Source organism: Thalassophryne amazonica, chromosome 5, assembly GCF_902500255.1.
Source record: "Thalassophryne amazonica chromosome 5, fThaAma1.1, whole genome shotgun sequence".
NCBI classification, from domain to species: domain Eukaryota; kingdom Metazoa; phylum Chordata; class Actinopteri; order Batrachoidiformes; family Batrachoididae; genus Thalassophryne; species Thalassophryne amazonica.
Genome location: NC_047107.1, coordinates 5,946,025 through 5,970,116, shown reverse-complemented (window position 1 = coordinate 5,970,116; position 24,092 = coordinate 5,946,025). Strand labels below are relative to the sequence as shown.

Genomic DNA, 24,092 nt, shown 5'->3' with positions numbered 1-24,092 from the left:
AAAACCCCCTTTGTTAGGAATACTGTAATAATTTAGCATGAGGTGTTAAACTACCTTAATGAAAATGCTCCTTTATCCCAATTTACCCCTATTTGGGGGAATAGGAATTTTACTCCAGGCACCACTGATCTTGGTTTTAAGTCATGGGTGGATAAAGGTATCAGTAAAGTATCAGATCTATATGATGATATTCGTTTCAATGAAATCAAGAAGAAGTTTAATATTAACTGAAAACACTTTTTCAAATTCCTTCAGATAAGAAAGTTGATATCAAAGACTCAAAATTCCCAAGCTCTCCCCAATCAGAACCATTATGGAGCAGCAAGACTCATTTCCAGATTTGACCAAAGCATTATAGCAGGAAGTAAAGAATCCTCAGAGGATAAAAGACTTGCATTGTGTGCAGATCTTAATGAGGAAATTACTGTAGAAGAATGGAAGGAGATATGTTTACAGTGTCGGGTTCAAACAATAAATACATGGTTCAAGTTATTACAGTATATGAGAATGTACATTACCCCTGAGGTACTACATCGCATTTACCCTAACACACCTGATACATGTGTCAAATGTGGTACTCATAAAGGTAGTTTATATCACTGTATTTGGGAATGTTCCATCATTCAAGAGTTTTGGAAGGAGATTATTACAGTCCTATCAAAGGTAGCAAATGAACCTCTTCTTCTGTGTTCTAAACTCTGTATATTTGGACTTTTTCCAGAAAACTGTGCACTTAGGAAGTTTCAGAAAATGATGGTCATACTGTGAATCCTTGAAGCCAAACATAAGTGCTGTTGCACTCATAGCTCATAGCAAATCAGCTCATAGACCAAGTAAGCAAAGTTGGGTTGAGGGAATATTGCACAGTGTTGCTATGGAAAAACTGACTTACATAGTTAAGGGGAAATATAAGACTTTTGGGAAGATTTGGGGATCATTTATGGAATTTCTGGAAGGTGATGATTTTACTGTAGCCCTGTAGCCTGATGTTTCTGTGCACACCATTACATGCCTGTCTGCTGCTTCCCTTCCACCCCCCCCCCTTTTTTTTGAATGTTTTCTTTCATGATAAAAATCTGCTAAAATAATTAAAGCATGTCACTTGCTGTTTCTTTTCCAGTTTGGAATATTGTGTGCTTTAGAGTATTAATGGATGTACCTTTTTGTTCTAGTGCATGTGTTGTTTCTGTCTTTCTTCTGTCTTTTCTGTAGTAACTGAAAAAGTTAATAAAGATGTTTGTCAAAAAAAAAAAAAAAAAAAAAAAAAAAAACATGTTTATTTAGGGTCTGCTCCTTTCTACATGTGGAGTTGGTCCCCGGACGCCGGACTGTGGCTGCTCACTGCTCCTAGTGGTTGACTGTAATTAGGATGGTTAAAATGCAGAGGACAAATTTTGTGGTATGTATGTACAATGAAAATAAAGACTCTTCTTTTTCTTATTATTATTTCCTGTTAAATGTGTAGTTTTCTAATGTTAATTTACTGTCTTAATGTATTTCAAAATTGTTTAGGTCCTTGTTATCATATATACTCAACAAAAATATAAACGCAACACTTTTGGTTTTGCTCCCATTTTGTATGAGATGAACTCAAAGATCTAAAACTTTTTCCACATACACAATATCACCATTTCCCTCAAATATTGTTCACAAACCAGTCGAAATCTGTGATAGTGAGCACTTCTCCTTTGCTGAGATAATCCATCCCACCTCACAGGTGTGCCATATCAAGATGCTGATTAGACACCATGATTAGTGCACAGGTGTGCCTTAGACTGCCTACAATAAAAGGCCACTCTGAAAGGTGCAGTTTTGTTTTATTGGGGGGGGATACCAGTCAGTATCTGGTGTGACCACCATTTGCCTCCCTCATGCAGTGCAACACATCTCCTTCGCATAGAGTTGATCAGGTTGTCAATTGTGGCCTTCGCATCATCCGTGAAGAGAACACCTCTCCAAGGTGCCAAACGCCAGCGAATGTGACCATTTGCCCACTCAAGTCGGTTACGACGACGAACTGGAGTCAGGTCGAGACCCCGATGAGGACGACGAGCATGCAGATGAGCTTCCCTGAGACGGTTTCTGACAGTTTGTGCAGAAATTCTTTGGTTATGCAAACCGATTGTTTCAGCAGCTGTCCGAGTGGCTGGTCTCAGACGATCTTGGAGGTGAACATGCTGGATGTGGAGGTCCTGGGCTGGTGTGGTTACACGTGGTCTGCGGTTGTGAGGCTGGTTGGATGTACTGCCAAATTCTCTGAAATGCCTTTGGAGACGGCTTATGGTAGAGAAATGAACATTCAATACACGAGCAACAGCTCTGGTTGACATTCCTGCTGTCAGCATGCCAATTGCACGCTCCCTCAAATCTTGCGACATCTGTGGCATTGTGCTGTATCATAAAACTGCACCTTTCAGAGTGGCCTTTTATTGTGGACAGTCTAAGGCACACCTGTGCACTAATCATGGTGTCTAATCAGCATCTTGATATGGCACACCTGTGAGGTGGGATGGATTATCTCAGCAAAGGAGAAGTGCTCACTATCACAGATTTAGACTGGTTTGTGAACAATATTTGAGAGAAATGGTGATATTGTATATGTGGAAAAAGTTTTAGATCTTTGAGTTCATCTCATACAAAATGGGAGCAAAACCAAAAGTGTTGCGTTTATATTTTTGTTGAGTGTATGTAAGGATTAAACAACTCGAAGCCGTGCATTACACGGTTTGAATGCACGACGCAGAGTCTGAAACACCACGACGCTTCGCTCCGCGAAGTGCATTCAAACTGTGTAATGCACAGCTTCGAGTTGTTTAATCCGCTTATACCACGGTCCCACACAGTGAGCTAACACACAAATATTTATTTAAGTTGACAGAACTTGATAAAAATGTGCGAGTATTTGGGACTATTTTATGTTTTGTCTCTGACGCGCGAGTCTGTGGGCTCGCGTCGCAGCGGGCCACTCACACCGCCCCTCCTCTCTCTCTGCTGTGTCGCGCTGTGACAAACAGGTCCAGAAACTACGCTCGCTGTTTTGATGCAGAGCGCTCGTCCGCCCGCAAGGATAGAACCGTTCTCTTCTTCTTTCCCATCTTCAATCTTGTCAAGTTCATCCAATGTCAAATCTTTACGCCGTTGCTTTTGCTGTTCTTCTCGTTTGCTCTCCTCTTTCCATTCCTCAAACGTTTTATTTTGGCCAACAATATTAAAATGCACTTGGAAATCCATGTTTTATCGCGTTTCTGTCATTCACTTGTCAAAACACAGCTGATCTGCGCCAAGTGTTTGGTCCGTTGCTATGGTGACGACCAGAGCGGAGTGATTATTACAGTGATTTAACTGTGTGCGTATATACGAAAATAATGCACGCCAGTTAGACATGGAATTCTCACTGACCGTGGTATAAACATTATTACTGTTATTACAGTGGTCCCTCACTATAACGCGGTTCATCTTTCGCGGCCTCGCAGTTTCACAGATTTTTTAGTCCAATTTTACATGTGTTTTTTTTTTGTTTGTTTTTTTTACAGTGCATTGTGTTCTGCGTCCTCATCAAGCAGGCCGGTCGCAGCACCGCGAGGGAGAGTACGCACATTGTGTTCTGCACATCTGTTTATAAGAATCTTCTCGCCCAGAAGAAAAAAGAGCACTAACAACTACCCATAACTCTGTTCTTCACTCGGAAAAAGACACCTGCAGCAAGGTGTGACTCTGGAAAAAAGGCGTGACAGCGGTGCGGCACCAGGACGCGGGGTCAGAGGAACTGTGAAATACTGGTCAGTCACTATTAATAATTTCATGTGTCCAACCTCGTAGGTTGATCGTTAAAATTAAATTTGTTAGTTCTAGAAGCCATCATAATTATTTATAGGAAAACGTTCTATTTTTATTTCTCAAAAAATGTTTGGGCCTGAAAACAGGTTGGTCTTATTTTTCTACTAAGGTTTGAACTTTGAGAGTGTTTACACACGAGAGAAAAGTGAGAAAATGTTAATGCCTGTTTGAGAAAAGTGTATAAAGTGTGTAGTGAGGGGTTTTACAGCCTTAAAACATCTATAATAATTGTAAAAAATAACACCGACTACTTCGCGGATTTCGCTTACTGCGGGCTATTTTTAGAACGTAACTCCCGCGATAAACGAGGGACCACTGTACTATTATTACTACTTCTATTTTGTCATTTGATTTTTAAATTGACCACAATGGAAATAAGTGTTTTCACTTAGTGTCAATGTTAACATATTTACAATTATGTTATGAACTTACATTGAACTTACTAAATAAAATCATGTACACACACGCATGCACGCTTTTAATGTAAAGATGATTTACTGCCTCCTGCTGGAATGGTGTGTGAGCCCAGAATGTAATTAGCAGAGTTAGCTAATATCCGTAGCTTCTCCAAAAACATTTGTCCTATCAACGCTGCATTTTGGAGCGTTCATCCTTGACCCGTGAAGCAGGTGGGAGTCTATGAGACACCAGTCTGACCCAAGTCTGGGTGGACTGAGACGATGCACATTATGAATCTTGTCTAAGGACACATACAGGTAGTGTTCGCGGAATACGTCAGACCTTACTACAGTTTTGAGGTGTCTAAAACATTCACCCAGAGTGAAGGTAAGAGAGTGAGCACTGTGAGGTGAGATTACCGGGGAACTGGTAGGTGTATCCAGGGGCGATGCCAGCGTAGCTCCGACTGGTGTAGGTGGCCGTCTGGAAGCCCGGGTAACCTGCAGAGACAAAAACGCCGTCAGGGACCAAACAACAACTCAGTGACCTGATGAGACACAGGTACAGACTGTCCACATGCACAACCGCAGTTCAAATGGTGCAGAGCTGCCCCCTAGAACTGAACTGTGGTACAGCAGGAGACAGGGGGCTGGACTGAGTCTGAACACCTGCACTTCACTATTCCAAACAGAGAAGTAAACTGCTGTCTCCAATCTGTCATCTATTTGAGTCTCTGCTGTCATCATCATGACACCGTGGGAGAACTGAACAAAACGCACAAACCTTAAGGCCCTGTCACACCTTGACAATTTAGCCTGCGTATGGTACTCTGGCACACACTGCCACACGTCTAATAAATTAATGCAGCTGTCACACCTTGATGATTATCCAGTGGCTGCCGACAGCCCCATTTCCACCCAGTGGTTCAGGTCGGTACTGCACAGTGTGGTGCCGGTCAGAAACAGAGTAATTTAACATTATTTTATTTTTTATCTTGGTGGACAATTTTCATTGTGTACAGAATACTGATGAGTGGACTAGCTGTGGAAAACGCTGTCGTGAATGAATTGAGCACTGTGACCAATCAGCGGATCTGATCAGGTCTGATCAGGTCCGCTGATCAGGTCATCACTAGAGATGGGTATTGATAAGATTTTATAGATAGATACCATTATCAATTCTGCTTATCGATCCGATTCCTTATCGATTCCTTCATTGATACCTCTTGTGAATTTTTTTGTGTGCTAAAAGCAGGCTTTACAGGTTTTCTATGTCAACAACATTTTATAGGAGTCTTAAAGTAAATAAATATGAAACTGGTCACTGGATCCTTAAACTCTGGACATAAATAGAAATAAACAAAATCTGTAGTTATTGTCAAAAGCATTTCCTTTCAGACATGAGCTGAGTTCGGCCGGCTGTGCTGCACGTCAGCATCAATTTAATTCATAAAGAACGCTATTGATGTAGGAGGATCAAATCATTTCGTAACGATACCTGAAAAGAACTGGTTCTTGATACCCAACCCTAGTCATCACAGACATGAATAATGAAATGCTGTGATGATTTATACTTTAAAAGCGCCAGTCGACCGCGATCAGGTGTGATCTGTCGGTGTGGTGATCACCGAAAGCAACAGCGCTTTAAAAAGTTACAGCGCATTAATCAGGCATAATCACACTGATCAATCGATCAGGTCTTCTGATGATCACACCGACAGCGATGGCGCTTTAAAGGTTTAAATCATCACAGTGCTTCTGTGTGTTCAGAGCGCGACACGGACATCCTCTAAGAAACGCACCTGGAGCAGAAAAACCACAGAGGGACTTGCTTTAAAAGACTGTGTTTTACCCACGAATTAAAGTATTTTCAGATGTCATTTTCAAAAATCAGAAGCTTTATGTGGATTCTTGTCCGTCTGTGATGGTGAATTGGACTGAAATGAACAGGTCACATTTACTCCCTGTGTGAATGAAACAGTCTATTTGCATGAGGACTGCAGCTTTCAGCCAATCAGTGGCCAGCATTAATGGACGCATTTAGACTTATGAGTAAATTACAAGAAATGTTTGCCAACAGTCACATAACTTATCTACAACTTATGTCCCGCATGTGCGGGACATATGAGTCACACGCTGGCATGTGTTGAAAATTTTCAACATCCCCAAAGGTTTTTGAGGAACTCAGCTTATTAGGACATACATCAGTGAGCGTCAACGTGTTTCAACTTGCTCTTAACTTATAAAACAACTTACCCTTAACTTATTGGACTTATGCCATCATTTTTTAATATGGTTGGCATATGCTGGGTAAATCATCAAGGTGTGACAGGGCTTTTACGTTAGGATTAGGGTTCTGATGGAAGGCAGCAGCAGAAAATTTTCTGGTGTATGTCACTTTTTCTTTTTTAGGAGGCTGTGTAACTTGTACTTCAGTGCCGCTTATATACCGAAAAATCAACCATTTATATTGGGCTTTCCCCAAAAAAATCAAATCACAAATCAAAATAAACTCCAACAATTATAGAATAAACACAACACTGTACTAAAATACCCTCAGCCATATGAGCATTGTGTTCTTTATAATTTGCAGTTGTTTAATTAAGTATTAAGATCCTATTGTCTTACAGTTTGAACATGGTCAATAAGGCCCCTGCTTTGTTTACTGTGAGGCTGCACAGGGTTAATTGGCACTGTTGTTTTGCCATAGAACAGGAGGTGCTGCGCGACGTGGGTGCTCGAGGGTTCATGCGGTATCCATGAACCATGTGGTATCACTGACTGCGCTGTGGCTGCTTTGGTCTACGCACACGTGTGCGTGTGGCGCTTAGCCTGACAGCAGTGAAACAGTCACACAGACCTGAAGCTGGATGCACTTAGATTGTACCCCGAATATGGGTTTTCTTTTTTTTTTGGTGGGGGGGCACGAAGTCTGTCAGGAAGGAACAGACCAATCAGGTATTCCCAACTCCTCGATGCTTTTCCCACACTAACTGATGTAGTTATCTAACTGATGTGCTGACTGATGTTGATGCTTCGGTGTAATCCCAGGATGCCGCCTGCAGGCCTACGGGTCCGGCTGTAGTTTAATGCCGCGTCTAAAGTCTGTGGAGATGAAGCTGATCCACGAGCCTACTGTTCTGCAATGTCTGAACCAGCTTCATGGAGAACTGGTTTTTATTCCTGGAGCTGAATGTGGAGTAAGAACGTGCTGACTGTGATATATTCTTGTTGATTCCAGAATTATTCTTCAAACAGATCTGGGAAAAAAAAAAAAAAAAAAAATCAAAGTACTGTGTTTTCCAGAGTATTAGACACATTTTTTCTGTGTTATCACTTCTTTAATTTGGGATTTTGTGCACTATTGTGGTGTACTTTTATTACTGCCAATTACTACATTCTTTTATTATTTGAGTTTATTCTGTTTAGTGCTTTGATTGAAAATTCAACGTACAACCCCAATTCCAATGAAGTTGGGACATTTTGTGAAATGTAAATAAAAACAAATACAATGATTTGAAAATCCTCTTCAACCTATATTCAACTGAATACACCACAAAGACAAGATATTTAATGTTCAAACTGATGTACTTTGTTTTGTGCAAATATTTGCTCATTTTGAAATGGATGCCTGCAACACGTTTCAAGCTGGGACAGTTGCAACAAAATACCGGGAAAGTTGATGAATGCTCAAAGAACACCTGTTTGGAAAATTCCACAGGTGAACAGAATAATTCTAAACAGGTGAGTGTCATGATTGGGTATAAAAGGAGCATCCCCAAAAGGCTCAACCTTTTGAGAAGGAAAGATGGGGCGAGGATCACCACTTTGTGAACAACTGCATGAAAAAATAGTTCAACAGTTTAAGAACAATGTTTCTCAATGTTCAATTGCAAGGAATTTAGGGATTCCATCATCTACAGTCCATAATATAATCAGAAGATTCAGAGAATCTAGAGAGCTTTCTACACTTAAGCAGCAAGGCCGAAAACCAACACTGAATGCCCGTGACCTTCAATTCCCTCAGGCAACACTGCATTAAAAACTGACATCATTGTGTAAAGGATTTTACTGCGTGGTCTCAGGAACACTTCAGAAAACCATTGTCAGTTAACACAGTTCATCGCTACATCTACAAGTGCAAGTTAAAACTCTACCATGCAACGCGAAAGCCATACATCAACAAGATCCAGAAACACCGCCGGCTTCTCTGGGCCCAAGCTCATTTGAAATGGACAGACGCAAAGTGGAAAAGTGTGCTGTGGTCTGATGAGTCCACATTTCAAATTGTTTTTGGAAATCATGGACATCATGTTCTCTGGACAAAAGAGGAAAAAGACCATCCAGATTGTTACCAGTGCAAAGTTCAAAAGCCAGCATCTGTGATGGTATGGGGGTGTGTTATTGACCATGACATGGGCAACTTTCACATCTGTGATGGCACCATCAATGCTGAAAGGTACATCCAGGTTTTGGAGCAACACATGCTGCCATCCAAGCAACGTCTTTTTCAGGTACGTCCCTGCTTATTTCAACAAGACAATGCCAAGCCTCATTCTGCACGTGTTACAACAGCGTGGCTTCGTAGTAAAAGAGTGCGGGTACTAGACTGGCCTGCCTGCAGTCCAGACCTGTCACCCATTGAAAATGTGTGGCACATTATGAAGCACAAAATACGGCAACGGAGACCCCGGACAGTTGAACAACTGAAGTCGTACATCAAGCAAGAATGGGAAAGAATTCCACCTACAAAGCTTCAACAATTAGTGTCCTCAGTTCCCAAACGCTTATTGAGTGTTGTTAGAAGGAAAGGTGATGTAACACAGTGGTAAACATACCACTGTCCCAGCTTTTTTGAAATGTGTTGCAGGCATCCATTTAAAAATGGGCAAATATTTGCACAAAAACAATAAAGTTTATCAGTTTGAACATTAAATAGCTTGTCTTTGTGGTGTATTCAATTGAATATAGGTTGAAAAGGATTTGCAAATCATTGTATTCTGTATTTATTTACAGTTTACACAACGTCCCAACTTCATTGGAATTGGAGTTGTACATAATAATAATAATAATAACAATAATAATAATTATTATTATTATTAGTAGTAGTAGTAGTAGTAGTAGTAGTGTTATCATTTTATAACAATTATTTTGTTAAAGCAGGGGCGGAGGCCTGGTTCAAATCCCACCCATGTTACATTTCTCTGTCTAACGCGGAGTTGCGTCAGGAAGGACATCCGGTGTAAAAATTGTGCCAAATCAACATGCACATCCACCTTGGATTTGCTGTGATGATCCAAGTGAAAAACAAGGGAGCAGCCAAAGGGACTTACTATAATGACTATTTTATTATTATTATTAACAACAAATGTGATCTTTTTATTTATCTTGTATGAATCTAAAGGCCCTGTCACATCTTGATGAATTAACCAGCATATGCTGAGTTACTCCCCTCTAGCTACCACCTTATCGTGGTGGGGGAGTTTGCGTACCCGGATGATCCTAGGAGCTATGTTGTCGGGGGCTTTGTGCTCCCTGTAGGGTCTCCCAAGGCAAACAGGTCCTAGGTGACGGGTCAGACTAAGGGCAGCTCAGAAGCTCAGAACCTCCATGACCAGTGAAAGATCAAGGACCGAGACGTCGCCCGGTATGGCGGAGCCGGGGTCCCACCCTGGAGCCAGGCCTGGGGTTGGGGCTTGCGCGCGAGCGCCTGGTGGTCGGGCCTTAGCCCATGGGGCCCGGCCGGGCTCAGCCCGAAGGAGCAACGTGGGTTCGCCCTCCTGTGGGTTCACCACCTGCAGAGGGGGCCATAGGGGTCGGGTGCAGAGAGGATTGGGTGGCGGTCGAGGGCGGGTGGCCCGGCAGCCCGGTCCATGCTCACAGCTCCTGGCTGTTGGGATGTGGAATGTCACCTCGCTGGGGGGGCAAGGAGCCTGAGCTTGTGCAGGAGGTTGAGAGATACCGACTAGAGATAGTCGGGCTCACCTCCACGCACAGCATGGGCTCTGGTACCCAACTCCTGGAGAGGGGCTGGACACTTCATTTTTCTGGCGTTGCCCACGGGGAGAGACGGAGAGCTGGGGTTGCATTGCTTATTGCTCCCCAGCTCAGTCGCCATGCATTGGAGTTCACTCCGGTGAACGAGAGGGTCGCGTCCCTACGCCTTCGGGTCGGGGTCAGGTCTCTCACCGTTGTCTCGGCCTACGGGCCAAGCGGCAGTGCAGAGTACCCGACCTTCCTGGAGTCCCTGGGAGGGGTACTAGATAGTGCTCCGACTGGGGACTCCATTGTTCTCCTGGGGGATTTCAAGGCCCACGTAGGCGGCGACAGTGAGACCTGGAGGGGGGTGATCGGGAAGCACGGCCTCCCCGATCTGAACCCGAGTGGTGTTCAGTTGTTGGACTTCTGTGCTAGTCACAGTTTGTCCATCACGAACACCATGTTCGAGCACAAGGGTGTCCATAAGTGCACGTGGCACCAGGACATCCTGAGCCGGAGGTCGATGATCGACTTTGTAGTCGTATCATCTGACCTTTGGCCACGTGTCTCGGACACTCGGGTAAAGAGAGGGGCAGAGCTGTCGACCGATCACCACCTGGTGGTGAGTTGGATCCGCTGGGAGGGGAGGAAGCCGGTCAGACATGGCAGGCCCAAACGTATCGTGAGGGTCTGCTGGGAACGACTGGCGGAACCCTTTGTCAGGGAGGTCTTCAACTCGCACCTCCGAGAGAGCTTCTCCCAGATCCCGGGGGAGGTTGGAGACATGGAGTCCGAGTGGACCATGTTCTCCACCTCCATTGTTGATGCGGCCGCTCGTAGCTGTGGTCGCAAGGTCTCTTTTGCCTGTTGCGGCGGCAATCCCCGAACCCGGTGGTGGACACCGGAAGTAAGGGATGCCGTCAAGCTGAAGAAGGAGTCCTACTTACCTTTGTTGGTAGGTGGGACCCCAGAGGCAGCTGACAGGTACTGGCAGGCCAAGCGTGCCACAGCCCGTGCGGTTGCAGAGGCAAAAACTCGGGTCTGGGAGGAGTTCGGGGAGGCTATGGAGGAGGACTATCGGTCGGCCTCGAAGAGATTCTGGCAAACCGTCCGACGCCTCAGGAGGTGGAAGCAACTCTCCACCGGCACTGTTTATGGTGCGGGTGGGGAGCTATTGACCCTGACTGGGGATGTTGTTGGGCGGTGGAAGGAGTACTTCGAGGATCTCCTCAATCCCATCATCACGTCTTCCGAAGAGGAAGCAGAGACTGGGGACCCAGAGGCGGACTCATCCATTACCCAGGCAGAAGTCACCAAGGTGGTTAGAAAGCTCCTCGGTGGCAAGGCTCCTGGGGTGGATGAAATCCGTTCTGAGTACCTTAAGTCTCTGGATGTTGTGGGACTGTCTTGGCTGACACGCCTCTGCAACATCGCGTGGCGATCGGGGACAGTGCCTCTGGATTGGCAGACTGGGGTGGTGGTCCCTCTGTTTAAGAAGGGGGACCGGAGGGTGTGTTCCAACTATAGGGGGATCACACTCCTCAGCCACCCCGGTAAGGTCTATTCCAGAGTACTGGAGAGGAGAATTTGACCGATGGTCGAACCTCGGATTCAGGAGGAGCAGTGTGGTTTTCGTCCTGGTCGCAGCACACTGGAGCAGCTCTACATGCTCCATCGGGTGCTCGAGGGTTCATGGGAGTTAGCCCAACCAGTCCACGTGTTTTGTGGATCTGGAGAAGGCGTTCGACCGTGTTCCTCGGGGCACCCTGTGGGGAGTGCTCCGGGAGTACGGGGTCCGGGGTCCTTTGCTAAGGGCTATCTGGTCCCTGTACGACCGCAGCAGGAGCTTGGTTCGCATTGCCGGTAGTAAGTCAAACCTGTTTCCAGTGCACGTTGGCCTCCGCCAGGGCTGCCCTTTGTCACCGGTTCTGTTCATTATTTTTATGGACACAATTTCTAGGCGCAGCCAGGGTGTAGAGGGGGTCTGGTTTGGGAACCACAGAATCTCGTCTCTGCTGTTTGCGGACGATGTGGTTCTGTTGGCTTCGTCAAATCAGGACCTTCAGCGTGCACTGGGGCGGGTTGCAGCCGAGTGTGAGGCGTCCGGGATGAAAATCAGCACCTCCAAATCCGAGGCCATGGTTCTCGACCGGAAAAAGGTGCTTTGCCCTCTTCAGGTCGGTGGAGTGTCCTTGCCTCAAGTGGAGGAGTTTAAGTATCTCGGGGTCTTGTTCACGAGTGAGGGACAGATGGAGCGTGAGATCGATAGACGGATCGGTGCAGCGTCTGCTGTGATGCGGTCGCTGTATCGGACCGTCATGGTGAAGAGAAAGCTGAGTAGGGGGGCAAAGCTCTCGATCTACCGATCGATCTACGTTCCGATCCTCACCTATCCTCATGAGATTTGGCTCATGACCGAAAGAACGAGATCGCGGGTACAAGTGGCCGAGATGAGTTTCCTCCGCAGGGTGGCTGGGCGCTCCCTTAGAGATAGGGTGAGGAGCTCGGTCACTCGGGAGGAGCTCGGAGTCGAGCCGCTGCTCCTCCACATCGAAAGGAGTCAGTTGAGGTGGCTCGGGCATCTTTTCCGGATGCCCCCTGGACGCCTCCCTGGAGAGGTGTTCCGGGCACGTCCCATTGGGAGGAGGCCCCGGAGAAGACCCAGGACACGCTGGAAGGATTACATCTCTCGGCTGGCTTGGGAACGCCTTGGGGTTCCCCCGGAGGAGTTGGGGGAGGTGTGTGTGGATCGGCAGGTCTGGGCGGCTTTGCTTGAGCTGCTGCCCCAACGACCCGACTCCGGATAAAGCGGAAGAAAATGGATGGATGGATGGATGGATGCTGTTATCCTCTTCTAAATGATGTGCATACATGGAGTTGGACATAGCAAAGCTAGAGTGCGCACTCCCTATACCGCTAACATAATACTGCCGTATTAGGACATGAGGCACCCAGATATGCAATATGGTGTGCATGTTGAGAATAACAAGATTTATCCAACTACAAACATAAATGTTGTTTTTTTCAAGACAAACCAAACATTAGTCATTGGAGAAAGGACTTAAAACTTTATAAGTCTTTATCATTGATTGAATCCAGTCTTCAAAACTAGTTTCTTTTACAGACAAATTTGATCTGTAAATGTTCAGTTGCCCTATATTTTATTTTCTTTTGTTATGCATGTTCATTTACTTTTTAATTTTATGTGTGCAGCTATTTCAAGAATTTGTACAGTACCTGTTTTCTTTGTATTTGATGTATGAATAAAAAAAAAACCCCAAAACAAAACAATGGGCTTACACGGACCGCACATGCTGTACCTACCTGCTTTTGGTTCGCTTTTTAATTTAAACAATATTATTAATTAAATTAGAATAAAAAGAGTTCTATTTCTTACCTTCCTGGCAGAAGTAGCGGGATCATAACACCCGATGTGGAAACACACTTGTGACTCGATCATGACTAAACAGTGCATCATGCAGTGTAAATAAATCCACAGATACACGCTTGTGACATCGTTGAGCCAACATCCTAATGACATGAAATTTCCAACTTGCCCCAAAATAATGCTGGAGGTGCACTCTGGAGGTGACCGCGGGATTAAAGAGAGCAAATGCATACGCGCCTTTAAGTAAACACCAATCCAAGTAAAATCCGTCTGAAAACAATTCAAACGTGGCTTTTTGCCCTCTTTGGTCATCCTTTGCTCCGTCCTCTAGCTTCACTATACACAACTCTATGTCAATCAATCAATCAATCAATTTTTTTTTATATAGCGCCAAATCACAACAAACAGTTGCCCCAAGGCGCTTTATATTGTAAGGCAAGGCCATACAATAATTATGTAAAACCCCAACGGTCAAAACGACCCCCTGTGAGCAAGCACTTGGCTACAGTGGGAAGGAAAAACTCCCTTTTAACAGGAAGAAACCTCCAGCAGAACCAGGCTCAGGGAGGGGCAGTCTTCTGCTGGGACTGGTTGGGGCTGAGGGAGAGAACCAGGAAAAAGACATGCTGTGGAGGGGAGCAGAGATCGATCACTAATGATTAAATGCAGAGTGGTGCATACAGAGCAAAAAGAGAAAGAAACAGTGCATCATGGAAACCCCCCAGCAGTCTACGTCTATAGCAGCATAACTAAGGGATGGTTCAGGGTCACCTGATCCAGCCCTAACTATAAGCTTTAGCAAAAAGGAAAGTTTTAAGCCTAATCTTAAAAGTAGAGAGGGTGTCTGTCTCCCTGATCTGAATTGGGAGCTGGTTCCACAGGAGAGGAGCCTGAAAGCTGAAGGCTCTGCCTCCCATTCTACTCTTACAAACCCTAGGAACTACAAGTAAGCCTGCAGTCTGAGAGCGAAGCGCTCTATTGGGGTGATATGGTACTACGAGGTCCCTAAGATAAGATGGGACCTGATTATTCAAAACCTTATAAGTAAGAAGAAGAATTTTAAATTCTATTCTAGAATTAACAGGAAGCCAATGAAGAGAGGCCAATATGGGTGAGATATGCTCTCTCCTTCTAGTCCCCGTCAGTACTCTAGCTGCAGCATTTTGAATTAACTGAAGGCTTTTTAGGGAACTTTTAGGACAACCTGATAATAATGAATTACAATAGTCCAGCCTAGAGGAAATAAATGCATGAATTAGTTTTTCAGCATCACTCTGAGACAAGACCTTTCTGATTTTAGAGATATTGCGTAAATGCAAAAAAGCAGTCCTACATATTTGTTTAATATGCGCTTTGAATGACATATCCTGATCAAAAATGACTCCAAGATTTCTCACAGTATTACTAGAGGTCAGGGTAATGCCATCCAGAGTAAGGATCTGGTTAGACACCATGTTTCTAAGATTTGTGGGGCCAAGTACAATAACTTCAGTTTTATCTGAGTTTAAAAGCAGGAAATTAGAGGTCATCCATGTCTTTATGTCTGTAAGACAATCCTGCAGTTTAGCTAATTGGTGTGTGTCCTCTGGCTTCATGGATAGATAAAGCTGGGTATCATCTGCGTAACAATGAAAATTTAAGCAATGCCGTCTAATAATACTGCCTAAGGGAAGCATGTATAAAGTGAATAAAATTGGTCCTAGCACAGAACCTTGTGGAACTCCATAATTAACTTTAGTCTGTGAAGAAGATTCCCCATTTACATGAACAAATTGTAATCTATTAGACAAATATGATTCAAACCACCGCAGCGCAGTGCCTTTAATACCTATGGCATGCTTTAATCTCTGTAATAAAATTTTATGGTCAACAGTATCAAAACCAGCACTGAGGTCTAAAAGAACAAGCACAGAGATGAGTCCACTGTCCGAGGCCATAAGAAGATCATTTGTAACCTTCACTAATGCTGTTTCTGTACTATGATGAATTCTAAAACCTGACTGAAACTCTTCAAATAGACCATTCCTCTGCAGATGATCAGTTAGCTGTTTTACAACTACCCTTTCAAGAATTTTTGAGAGAAAAGGAAGGTTGGAGATTGGCCTATAATTAGCTAAGATAGCTGGGTCAAGTGATGGCTTTTTAAGTAATGGTTTAATTACTGCCACCTTAAAAGCCTGTGGTACATAGCCAACTAACAAAGATAGATTGATCATATTTAAGATCGAAGCATTAAATAATGGTAGGGCTTCCTTGAGCAGCCTGGTAGGAATGGGGTCTAATAAACATGTTGATGGTTTGGATGAAGTAACTAATGAAAATAACTCAGACAGAACAATCGGAGAGAAAGAGTCTAACCAAATACCGGCATCACTGAAAGCAGCCAAAGATAACAATACGTCTTTGGGATGGTTATGAGTAATTTTTTCTCTAATAGTTAAAATTTTGTTAGCAAAGAAAGTCATGAAGTCATTACTAGTTAAAGTTAATGGAATACTCAGCTCAATAGAGCTCTGACTCTTTGTCAGCCTGGCTACAGTGCTGAAAAGAAACCTGGGGTTGTTTCTTCAATTAGTGATGAGTAGAAAGATGTCCTAGCTTTACGGAGGGCTTTTTTATAGAGCAACAGACTCTTTTTTCAGGCTAAGTGAAGATCTTCTAAATTAGTGAGACGCCATTTCCTCTCCAACTTACGGGTTATCTGCTTTAAGCTACGAGTTTGCGAGTTATACCACGGAGTCAGATACTTCTGATTTAAAGCTCTCTTTTTCAGAGGAGCTACAGCATCCAAAGTTGTCTTCAATGAGGATGTAAAACTATTGACGAGATACTCTATCTCCCTTACAGAGTTTAGGTAGCTACTCTGCACTGTGTTGGTATATGGCATTAGAGAACATAAAGAAGGAATCATATCCTTAAACCTAGTTACAGCGCTTTCTGAAAGACTTCTAGTGTAATTAAACTTATTCCCTACTGCTGGGTAGTCCATCAGAGTAAATGTAAATGTTATTAAGAAATGATCAGACAGAAGGGAGTTTTCAGGGAATACTGTTAAGTCTTCTATTTCCATACCATAAGTCAGAACAAGATCTAAGATATGATTAAAGTGGTGGGTGGACTCATTTACTTTTTGAGCAAAGCCAATAGAGTCTAATAATAGATTAAATGCAGTGTTGAGGCTGTCATTCTCAGCATCAGTGTGGATGTTAAAATCGCCCACTATAATTATCTTATCTGAGCTAAGCACTAAGTCAGACAAAAGGTCTGAAAATTCACAGAGAAACTCACAGTAACGACCAGGTGGACGATAGATAATAACAAATAAAACTGTTTTTTGGGACTTCCAATTTGGATGGACAAGACTAAGAGACAAGCTTTCAAATGAATTAAAGCTCTGTCTGGGTTTTTGATTAATTAATAAGCTGGAATGGAAGATTGCTGCTAATCCTCTGCCCCGGCCCGTGCTACGAGCATTCTGACAGTTAGTGTGACTCGGGGGTGTTGACTCATTTAAACTAACATGTTCATCCTGCTGTAACCAGGTTTCTGTTAGGCAGAATAAATCAATATGTTGATCAATTATTATATAATTTACCAACAGGGACTTAGAAGAGAGAGACCTAATGTTTAATAGACCACATTTAACTGTTTTAGTCTGTGGTGCAGTTGAAGGTGCTACATTATTTTTTCTTTTTGAATTTTTATGCTTAAATAGATTTTTGCTGGTTATTGGTAGTCTGGGAGCAGGCACCGTCTCTACGGGGATGGGGTAATGAGGGGATGGCAGGGGGAGAGAAGCTGCAGAGAGGTGTGTAAGACTACAACTCTGCTTCCTGGTCCCAACCCTGGATAGTCACGGTTTGGAGAATTTAAGAAAATTAGCCAGATTTCTGGAAATGAGAGCTGCTCCATCCAAAGTGGGATGGATGCCGTCTCTCCTAACAAGACCAGGTTTTCCCCAGAAGCTTTGCCAATTATCTATGAAGCCCACCTCATTTTTTGGACACCACTCAGACAGCCAGCAATTCAAGGAGAACATGCGGCTAAACATGTCACTCCTGGTCCGATTGGGGAGGGGCCCAGAGAAAACTACAGAGTCCGACATTGTTTTTGCAAAGTTACACACCGATTTAATGTTAATTTTAGTGACCTCCGATTGGCGTAACCGGGTGTCATTACTGCCGACGTGAATTACAATCTTACCAAATTTACGCTTAGCCTTAGCCAGCAGTTTCAAATTTCCTTCAATGTCGCCTGCTCTGGCCCCCGGAAGACAATTGACTATGGTTGCTGGTGTCGCTAACTTCACATTTCTCAAAAGAGAGCCGCCAATAACCAGAGTTTGATCCTCGGCGGGTGTGTCGTCGAGTGGGGAAAAACGGTTAGAGATGTGAACGGGTTGGCGGTGTACACGGGGCTTCTGTTTAGGGCTACGCTTCCTCCTCACAGTCACCCAGTCAGCCTGCTTTCCCGGCTGCTCGGGATCTGCCAGGGGGGAACTAACGGCGGCTAAGCTACCTTGGTCCGCACCAACTACAGGGGCCTGGCTAGCTGTAGAATTTTCCACGGTGCGGAGCCGAGTCTCCAATTCGCCCAGCCTGGCCTCCAAAGCTACGAATAAGCTACACTTATTACAAGTACCGTTACTGCTAAAGGAGGCAGAGGAATAACTAAACATTTCACACCTAGAGCAGAAAAGTGCGGGAGAGACAGGAGAAGCCGCCATGCTAAATCGGCTAAGAGCTAGTAGCTACGCTAAGCTAGCGGATTCCTAAAAACACGCAAAGTGAATAATGTGTAAATAATTTAGAGGTGATTCAGCAGAAGGAGTGCTTTAGTTAAGGCACGTAAAGATTACACTGGGAAACAAATCGTAATCTAGATAACTAGATCAATCTAACTGCGCAGATTAAACAGCTAACAGATACAGAAAAACACCGCTGTGCTCCGGAACAGGAAGTGATACAATACCGCAGTGAGAGCCAACCACCAGTAGAGGCAAGCAAGAGGATCCAACCAAGATCCATGTGTGCATACATGTCTAAGCTAGGCCCTAGACTGCTCTGGAAAATAGGGCATTTCATTTCATTTTACCTTTTGTAAGTCATATTTAGTAAAGCCTGAATGATTTCTTCAGCAAAAGCTGTTTTGTGTCATATCTGATTTCCCGTCACATGTAGTGATTCCATTATGCTGCCAGCGGGCGGACACGGTAACGGAGCACCACCACATTTTTCTGAGTGTTATCAGATGCTGCATTCATAACATGTCTTAATGTTGGAAATTTGAGCTCCAATTCAGAAAAAAACTATTTGAACACTGCTGTCGTTGGCGCTTGAGCTCTGAGTTTTGTTTGTTCAAGTGAAGTTCTTATACACAACACTAGGTGGTAGCATTGCTATGAAAACAGCTTGTGTCAACTGGCAGAAGCAAATAAAGTAAAAAAAAAAAAAAGATTCTGGCTATTTAAAGGTTAAGTTCACTTTTTAAAAACTACAGAGATTAAAACACTGTTAGTAATCAAGTCTCTGAGTCGCCTTTAACATTCATTTACTTTGTGAGAAATCGTTTGGTGAAAAATGAGTTTATAAAGGAAAGAACATGACCATGGCCACCACCCTACCAGAGTTAAATAAATAAAAACAATATAAATAAACATATGCTAAAAACAGCATTTACATATTCTATCTGTTGACACATAAAGAAACACAGCCAGCTCAGTGTATTTTTCAATATAGCGCTATAATTGGTTTGTAACCACTGATGTGGAGCTCGTTAAATATTCCTAATAACAGCTGAATAACATCACCAGTAACACACTGCGGGCCTGATTTCTTAAAGGTCTCTGTGTGTAAAAATGTGTACAAACACACCCGCATGCTGCCGTACGAACAGAGTGCACTGACCACAAAATAACTAATGTGGATTGCCCATTTAATGCCTTTGACTTTCTGAATATGGAATTTGGTTAGTTTGGGTTCGTCCACATGAGAGCACAAAATTGTTGCAGAGAACATGCAAACAGGTGATGTTTGCACATGCAGCAATACTGATCAAAGTCAAAAGGTATTTAGCCACTTCGAAAGCCTGGTGTTTATTGCGTTTGGTAGCCTGCTGTTCCAGCAGCGCTGTGACCGCTGCATCCTCCTACACAGAATAAAGAAAAATCATTCATATTTAAAGATTTTAACAGTTCATTTCTTTTAGAATAAACATGTGCTTTAGTCATATCGTTTCTCATTAGGAAACATTGTGAACTGTAGGGTCTGTCTACACAAACATCTTTTTTCAATTATTCTTAATGAGAACACAGTGTATTCTGCTGCATGCAGAAAAAAAATATGTTGCACCTAGCATCTTTGTTCGTGCGCCGCTCAGAGCACTTTTAAGTTGAAAATCCCTGAACTTTTCATAAATTCACCATGATGTCACAGCAGCACTTTTTCAGGCAACTGGAAGGGGCGTGGAGGGGGAGGGTACTAATTTAAAACTCTTTTGTGACAGTAGATTGGACAGATGCTTGGTTCCTGCTGAGAGTGAGCACTTTTTACCGGCATACATTATTAGCCAGTCGCTAGCTGTTTAATGTTATCGTGACATGTCATGATAACATTATATAGCCTGATGTCATCGTGAGGATCACTTTCCCCCCACTGAAAACTCTGAGAGGTGTCTTTTTTTATGCTACATGATCACAGGACCTCACGCCAGTTGGAGTCTTTGTGCATGAAAAGTGTGACTCAGGTGGATGTGAGACAAGCTGGTAGATCCATCTGTGTTCTTACCCAGCATTCCAATGCCCAGCATGAAGGCATCCATTCCATAGGGCATCACGCGAGAGCGCCCCCTAGCAGAGCCTGTGGGCGACATCACCTCCTTAGGCTGAGCTTTCTTGCACTCCACCTGATCCAGAAAAAATGGAGAACTTGTCATTTTCAGCTCACAGATCAACAGGTTCCTCGTTAACGCTGGCGTCTCACCATTTTATTGTTGATCTCGTGGAAGTGGATGTCACAGACTTTCTCCACCACGTCCTCATTCTCAAATGTCACAAAACCAAACCCTGGGGAGGACAAAAAAAGCAGGTTCATGAGGACCAACCATGATGGAGTACAGCAGGCCTTTTTGTGCGACAGTAATCGCTGATGTAATAGCCGCTTAGCAAGTTTGCTCCCTTCCCCCTTACGGCTGATGTTCTGCACTCATCCTCTTCCCTCCTTCCTGGACAGAAGGTCCAGGCAAAGCTGGGAAGCTGTCATGATCGATCAGTCCCAAGGAGGGGAGGAAGTGCTTAAGGTGGTTTTATCTTGAGCCTGATTAACAGACTGCCATAATTAGACAAGGCCCCGGCCCTCTCCTCAAGCTCAGCCTGCCAGGAGGAGGCCCAGCAGGGGGCGCTGAGGGGAGATCAATAGACAGCCAGGAAAGAGGGGAGGAGGTGCAGTAAATGAGGAAACAGAAGGAGAAGAGAGGGAGATGTGAAGTGGTTTGTGGACGTGGAGGTCAGTCCGTCTCACCGCGGTGTCTGTTGGTGGTCTTGTCAAACATGAGCATGGCGTCGTCGACCTGAAGGGAAGACAAACAAAACACTTCTTACACCTCCATCTCTCCCTCACTCGTTCTCTCTCTCCTTCAATTTTCAGTTTCAATGGAGTTTCACTGACGCGGGAAACATGCGTTTACATCGTCAAAGCAAGTTTTAAAAAGAAAAAATAACATTTAAAATTAAGGAGATGGACATACAGTTAACAACTACTGTCTCTCCCCCCTCTCTCTCTCTCTCCCCCTCTCCCCCCCCTCTCTCTCTCTCTCTCTCTCCCCTCTCTCTCTCTCTCTCTCTCCCTCTCTCCCCCCTCTCTCTCTCTCTCCCTCCCCCCCCTCTCTCTCTCCCTCTCCCCCCCTCTCTCCCCTCTCTCTCTCTCCCTCTCTCCCCCCTCTCTCCCTCTCCCCCCCTCTCTCCCTCTCCCCTCCTCTCTCCCCCTCTCCCCCCTCTCTCTCTCCCTCCCCCCTCTCCCCCTCTCCCCCCTCCCCCCTCTCTCTCTCCCTCTCCCTCTCCCCCCCTCTCCCCTCTCTCTCCCTCGCCCCCCCTCTCCCCTCTCTCTCTCCCTCGCTCCCCCTCTCCCCCCCTCTCCCAATCCCCTCCCCCTCTCTCCCCTCTCCCTCTCCCCCCCTCTCTCCTCCTCTCCCCCCTCTCTCCTCTCCCCCCTCTCTCTCCCTCTCCCCCCCTCCCCCCTCTCTCTCTCCCCCCTCTCTCCCTCTCCCCCCCCCTCCCCCCTCTCTCTCTCCCCCCCCCTCTCCCCCCCTCCCCCCTCTCTCTCTCCCCTCTCTCCCTCTCCCCCCTCCCCCCTCTCTCTCTCCCTCTCCCCCTCTCTCTCTCTCTCCCCCCCTCTCCCCTCTCTCTCCCTCCCCCCCCCTCTCCCCTCTCTCTCTCCCTCGCCCCCCCCTCCCCCTCTCCCTCTCCCCCTCTCTCTCCCCATCTCTCTCTCTCTCCCCCTCTCTCTCTCCCCCCCCATCCTGACCTCAGCCCTTCTCAAGTTCTGCAGGAGGATCAGCAACAGATGGACAGATCGGGGGGGCTGAAGATGACAACTAAAAGACAGAAAACGACTCCAGAAACCTTCTCGTCTGTTGCTGTGTTGTTATAGAGCCTGTATGATTTTGTGGCTCCACCCCTTTAGCTATGAGCTCCGCCCCTCTATAGGCCTGGACCCAAACTCATGTTTCACCTTCACTTGGTCTTTACTGTCACATGAAGGGGGTTTCCAAACCCAAAATTAAATTAACATGACAGGATTAATTCATAATCATAAAAAACAAACATCCTGAAATATTTTTGTCGAAAGAAGTCTGATGAATATCTGGTTTGACGTCGGAAACATAAAAAATATGTCCCACACCTCTTCAGACACTTTATGAACTGATGATTCTACACTGACATGTAAAGTTTGTGCAACTTTGGACTTTTACACATTTTAATTTTTTTCATCAAATCAAATTTGTAAAAAATCAGGCCATTTTATATTAAACTCTCACAGAAGACACGTCTCTACAACATTATAAAGGAAATATTAGTGTTGGCTCTGCTTCACCAGGATGTTGTGCCACTGGTGATGTAACCCGTCACAGGTACAGAAGCCTATAAGTCCTTCAGAATTGTTTGGGACTCTTGGTGGCTTCCCTCACGAGTCGCTAAGTAATTGAGAACTTCCTCCTCCAGACAGACTGACCAGACAGTACCAAACGGTTTTCTTAAGAACACATTTAAATGAAGCCGGAAACATATTCAGTGTCTAGGAAATGTTCATGTGTTCATCCACTGACTTGTCCAAAGAAAACAAAGAAATCTGGCTGTAAAAGTGAAGGTTCAATTCATGTTGGTTTTGATATTTTAATTCAATTTCCATGGCAGGGCCGGCAGGTTTTGGGGCAGCAATGTGGCTTAGTGGTTAACACTGTTGCCTCACAGCAAGGTCATGGGATCGATTCCCACATGTGGCCTTTCTGTGTGGACTTTGCATGTTCTCCCCGTGTTTGCGTCGGGTCCCTCCAGGTGCTCCGGTTTCCTCCCACATCTAAAGAGATGCAAGTTATGTGAATTGGAAACTTTATAACTGTCCAGGTCTCCCTTGTAAAATATATCTTGATCTCAATGGGATTAACCTGGTTAAATAAAGATTAAATAATAAAAAAAATGTTATTGTAGTTCATGTTAGTTTGTGTTGTCAGTGTTGCCGTTACCATGATAGAGGACTGTAGTGGTTCCATGTCTTCCGCCACTGTTTGAAGCACCTGCTTGTGGCAGAATGCAGAAAAGACAAAACACTGCATGCGTGCATGTGTATATGTTCGATCACAGACTCACTTGGGAGAGCTGACATTTGCCGTTTGGTATGTTTATGCATTTTGGGTTAAGGATGAACGCCATCAAAACAAATTTTGATAGGACTAATATTTTTGGAGAAATTACGGTTATTAGCTAACAACACTGAACAACGACACTGTTAATTACATTCTGGACTCACGACATTCCAGCAGGAGGTGGTAAATTATCTATATATCAAAAGAGTGCATGCATGCATCTGCACATGCATGCGTGATTTTATTTAGTAAGTTCAACGCAAGAACCTAATATAATTCTAAACAGATTAAAAATACCTGGATAACACAAAAAAGTGATAACACTTATTCCATTGTGGTCCATTTAAAAATGTAATGATAAAATAGAAGTTGTTGTTGTTGCCCTTACGGGTTCTCCTGTTTTTTTTTTTTTTTGTTAGGTTTTTTTGGGGGGGTTTGGTTTTGTACCCGGCACAGGAACCACAGATGCCATCCTCATCATGCGGCAACTACAAGAGAAGTTTCTGCCTGCCAACAGACCTCTGTATTTCTGCTTCATTGACCTAGAGAAGGCTTTTGACCGAGTACTGCTGAAAGTGCTGTGGTGGGCGATGAGGAGCGTCGCGGTAAAGGAATGGGCAGTGCACATCATC

General features: G+C 44.5%; 1 protein-coding gene across 1 annotated transcript in view; it reads right to left on the bottom strand.

The window, feature by feature from the left end:
- msi1b (musashi RNA binding protein 1b) overlaps positions 1-24,092 on the bottom strand; it is a 164,011-nt gene that overhangs the window by 47,030 nt on the left and 92,889 nt on the right. The window contains exons 7-10 of the mRNA XM_034169683.1: positions 21,120-21,168; positions 20,583-20,665; positions 20,388-20,505; positions 4,656-4,736 (exon numbers count right to left, since the gene is read on the bottom strand). Coding sequence (XP_034025574.1) covers positions 4,656-4,736; positions 20,388-20,505; positions 20,583-20,665; positions 21,120-21,168 — 331 coding nt within the window. The remainder of the gene's footprint in view (positions 1-4,655; positions 4,737-20,387; positions 20,506-20,582; positions 20,666-21,119; positions 21,169-24,092) is intronic.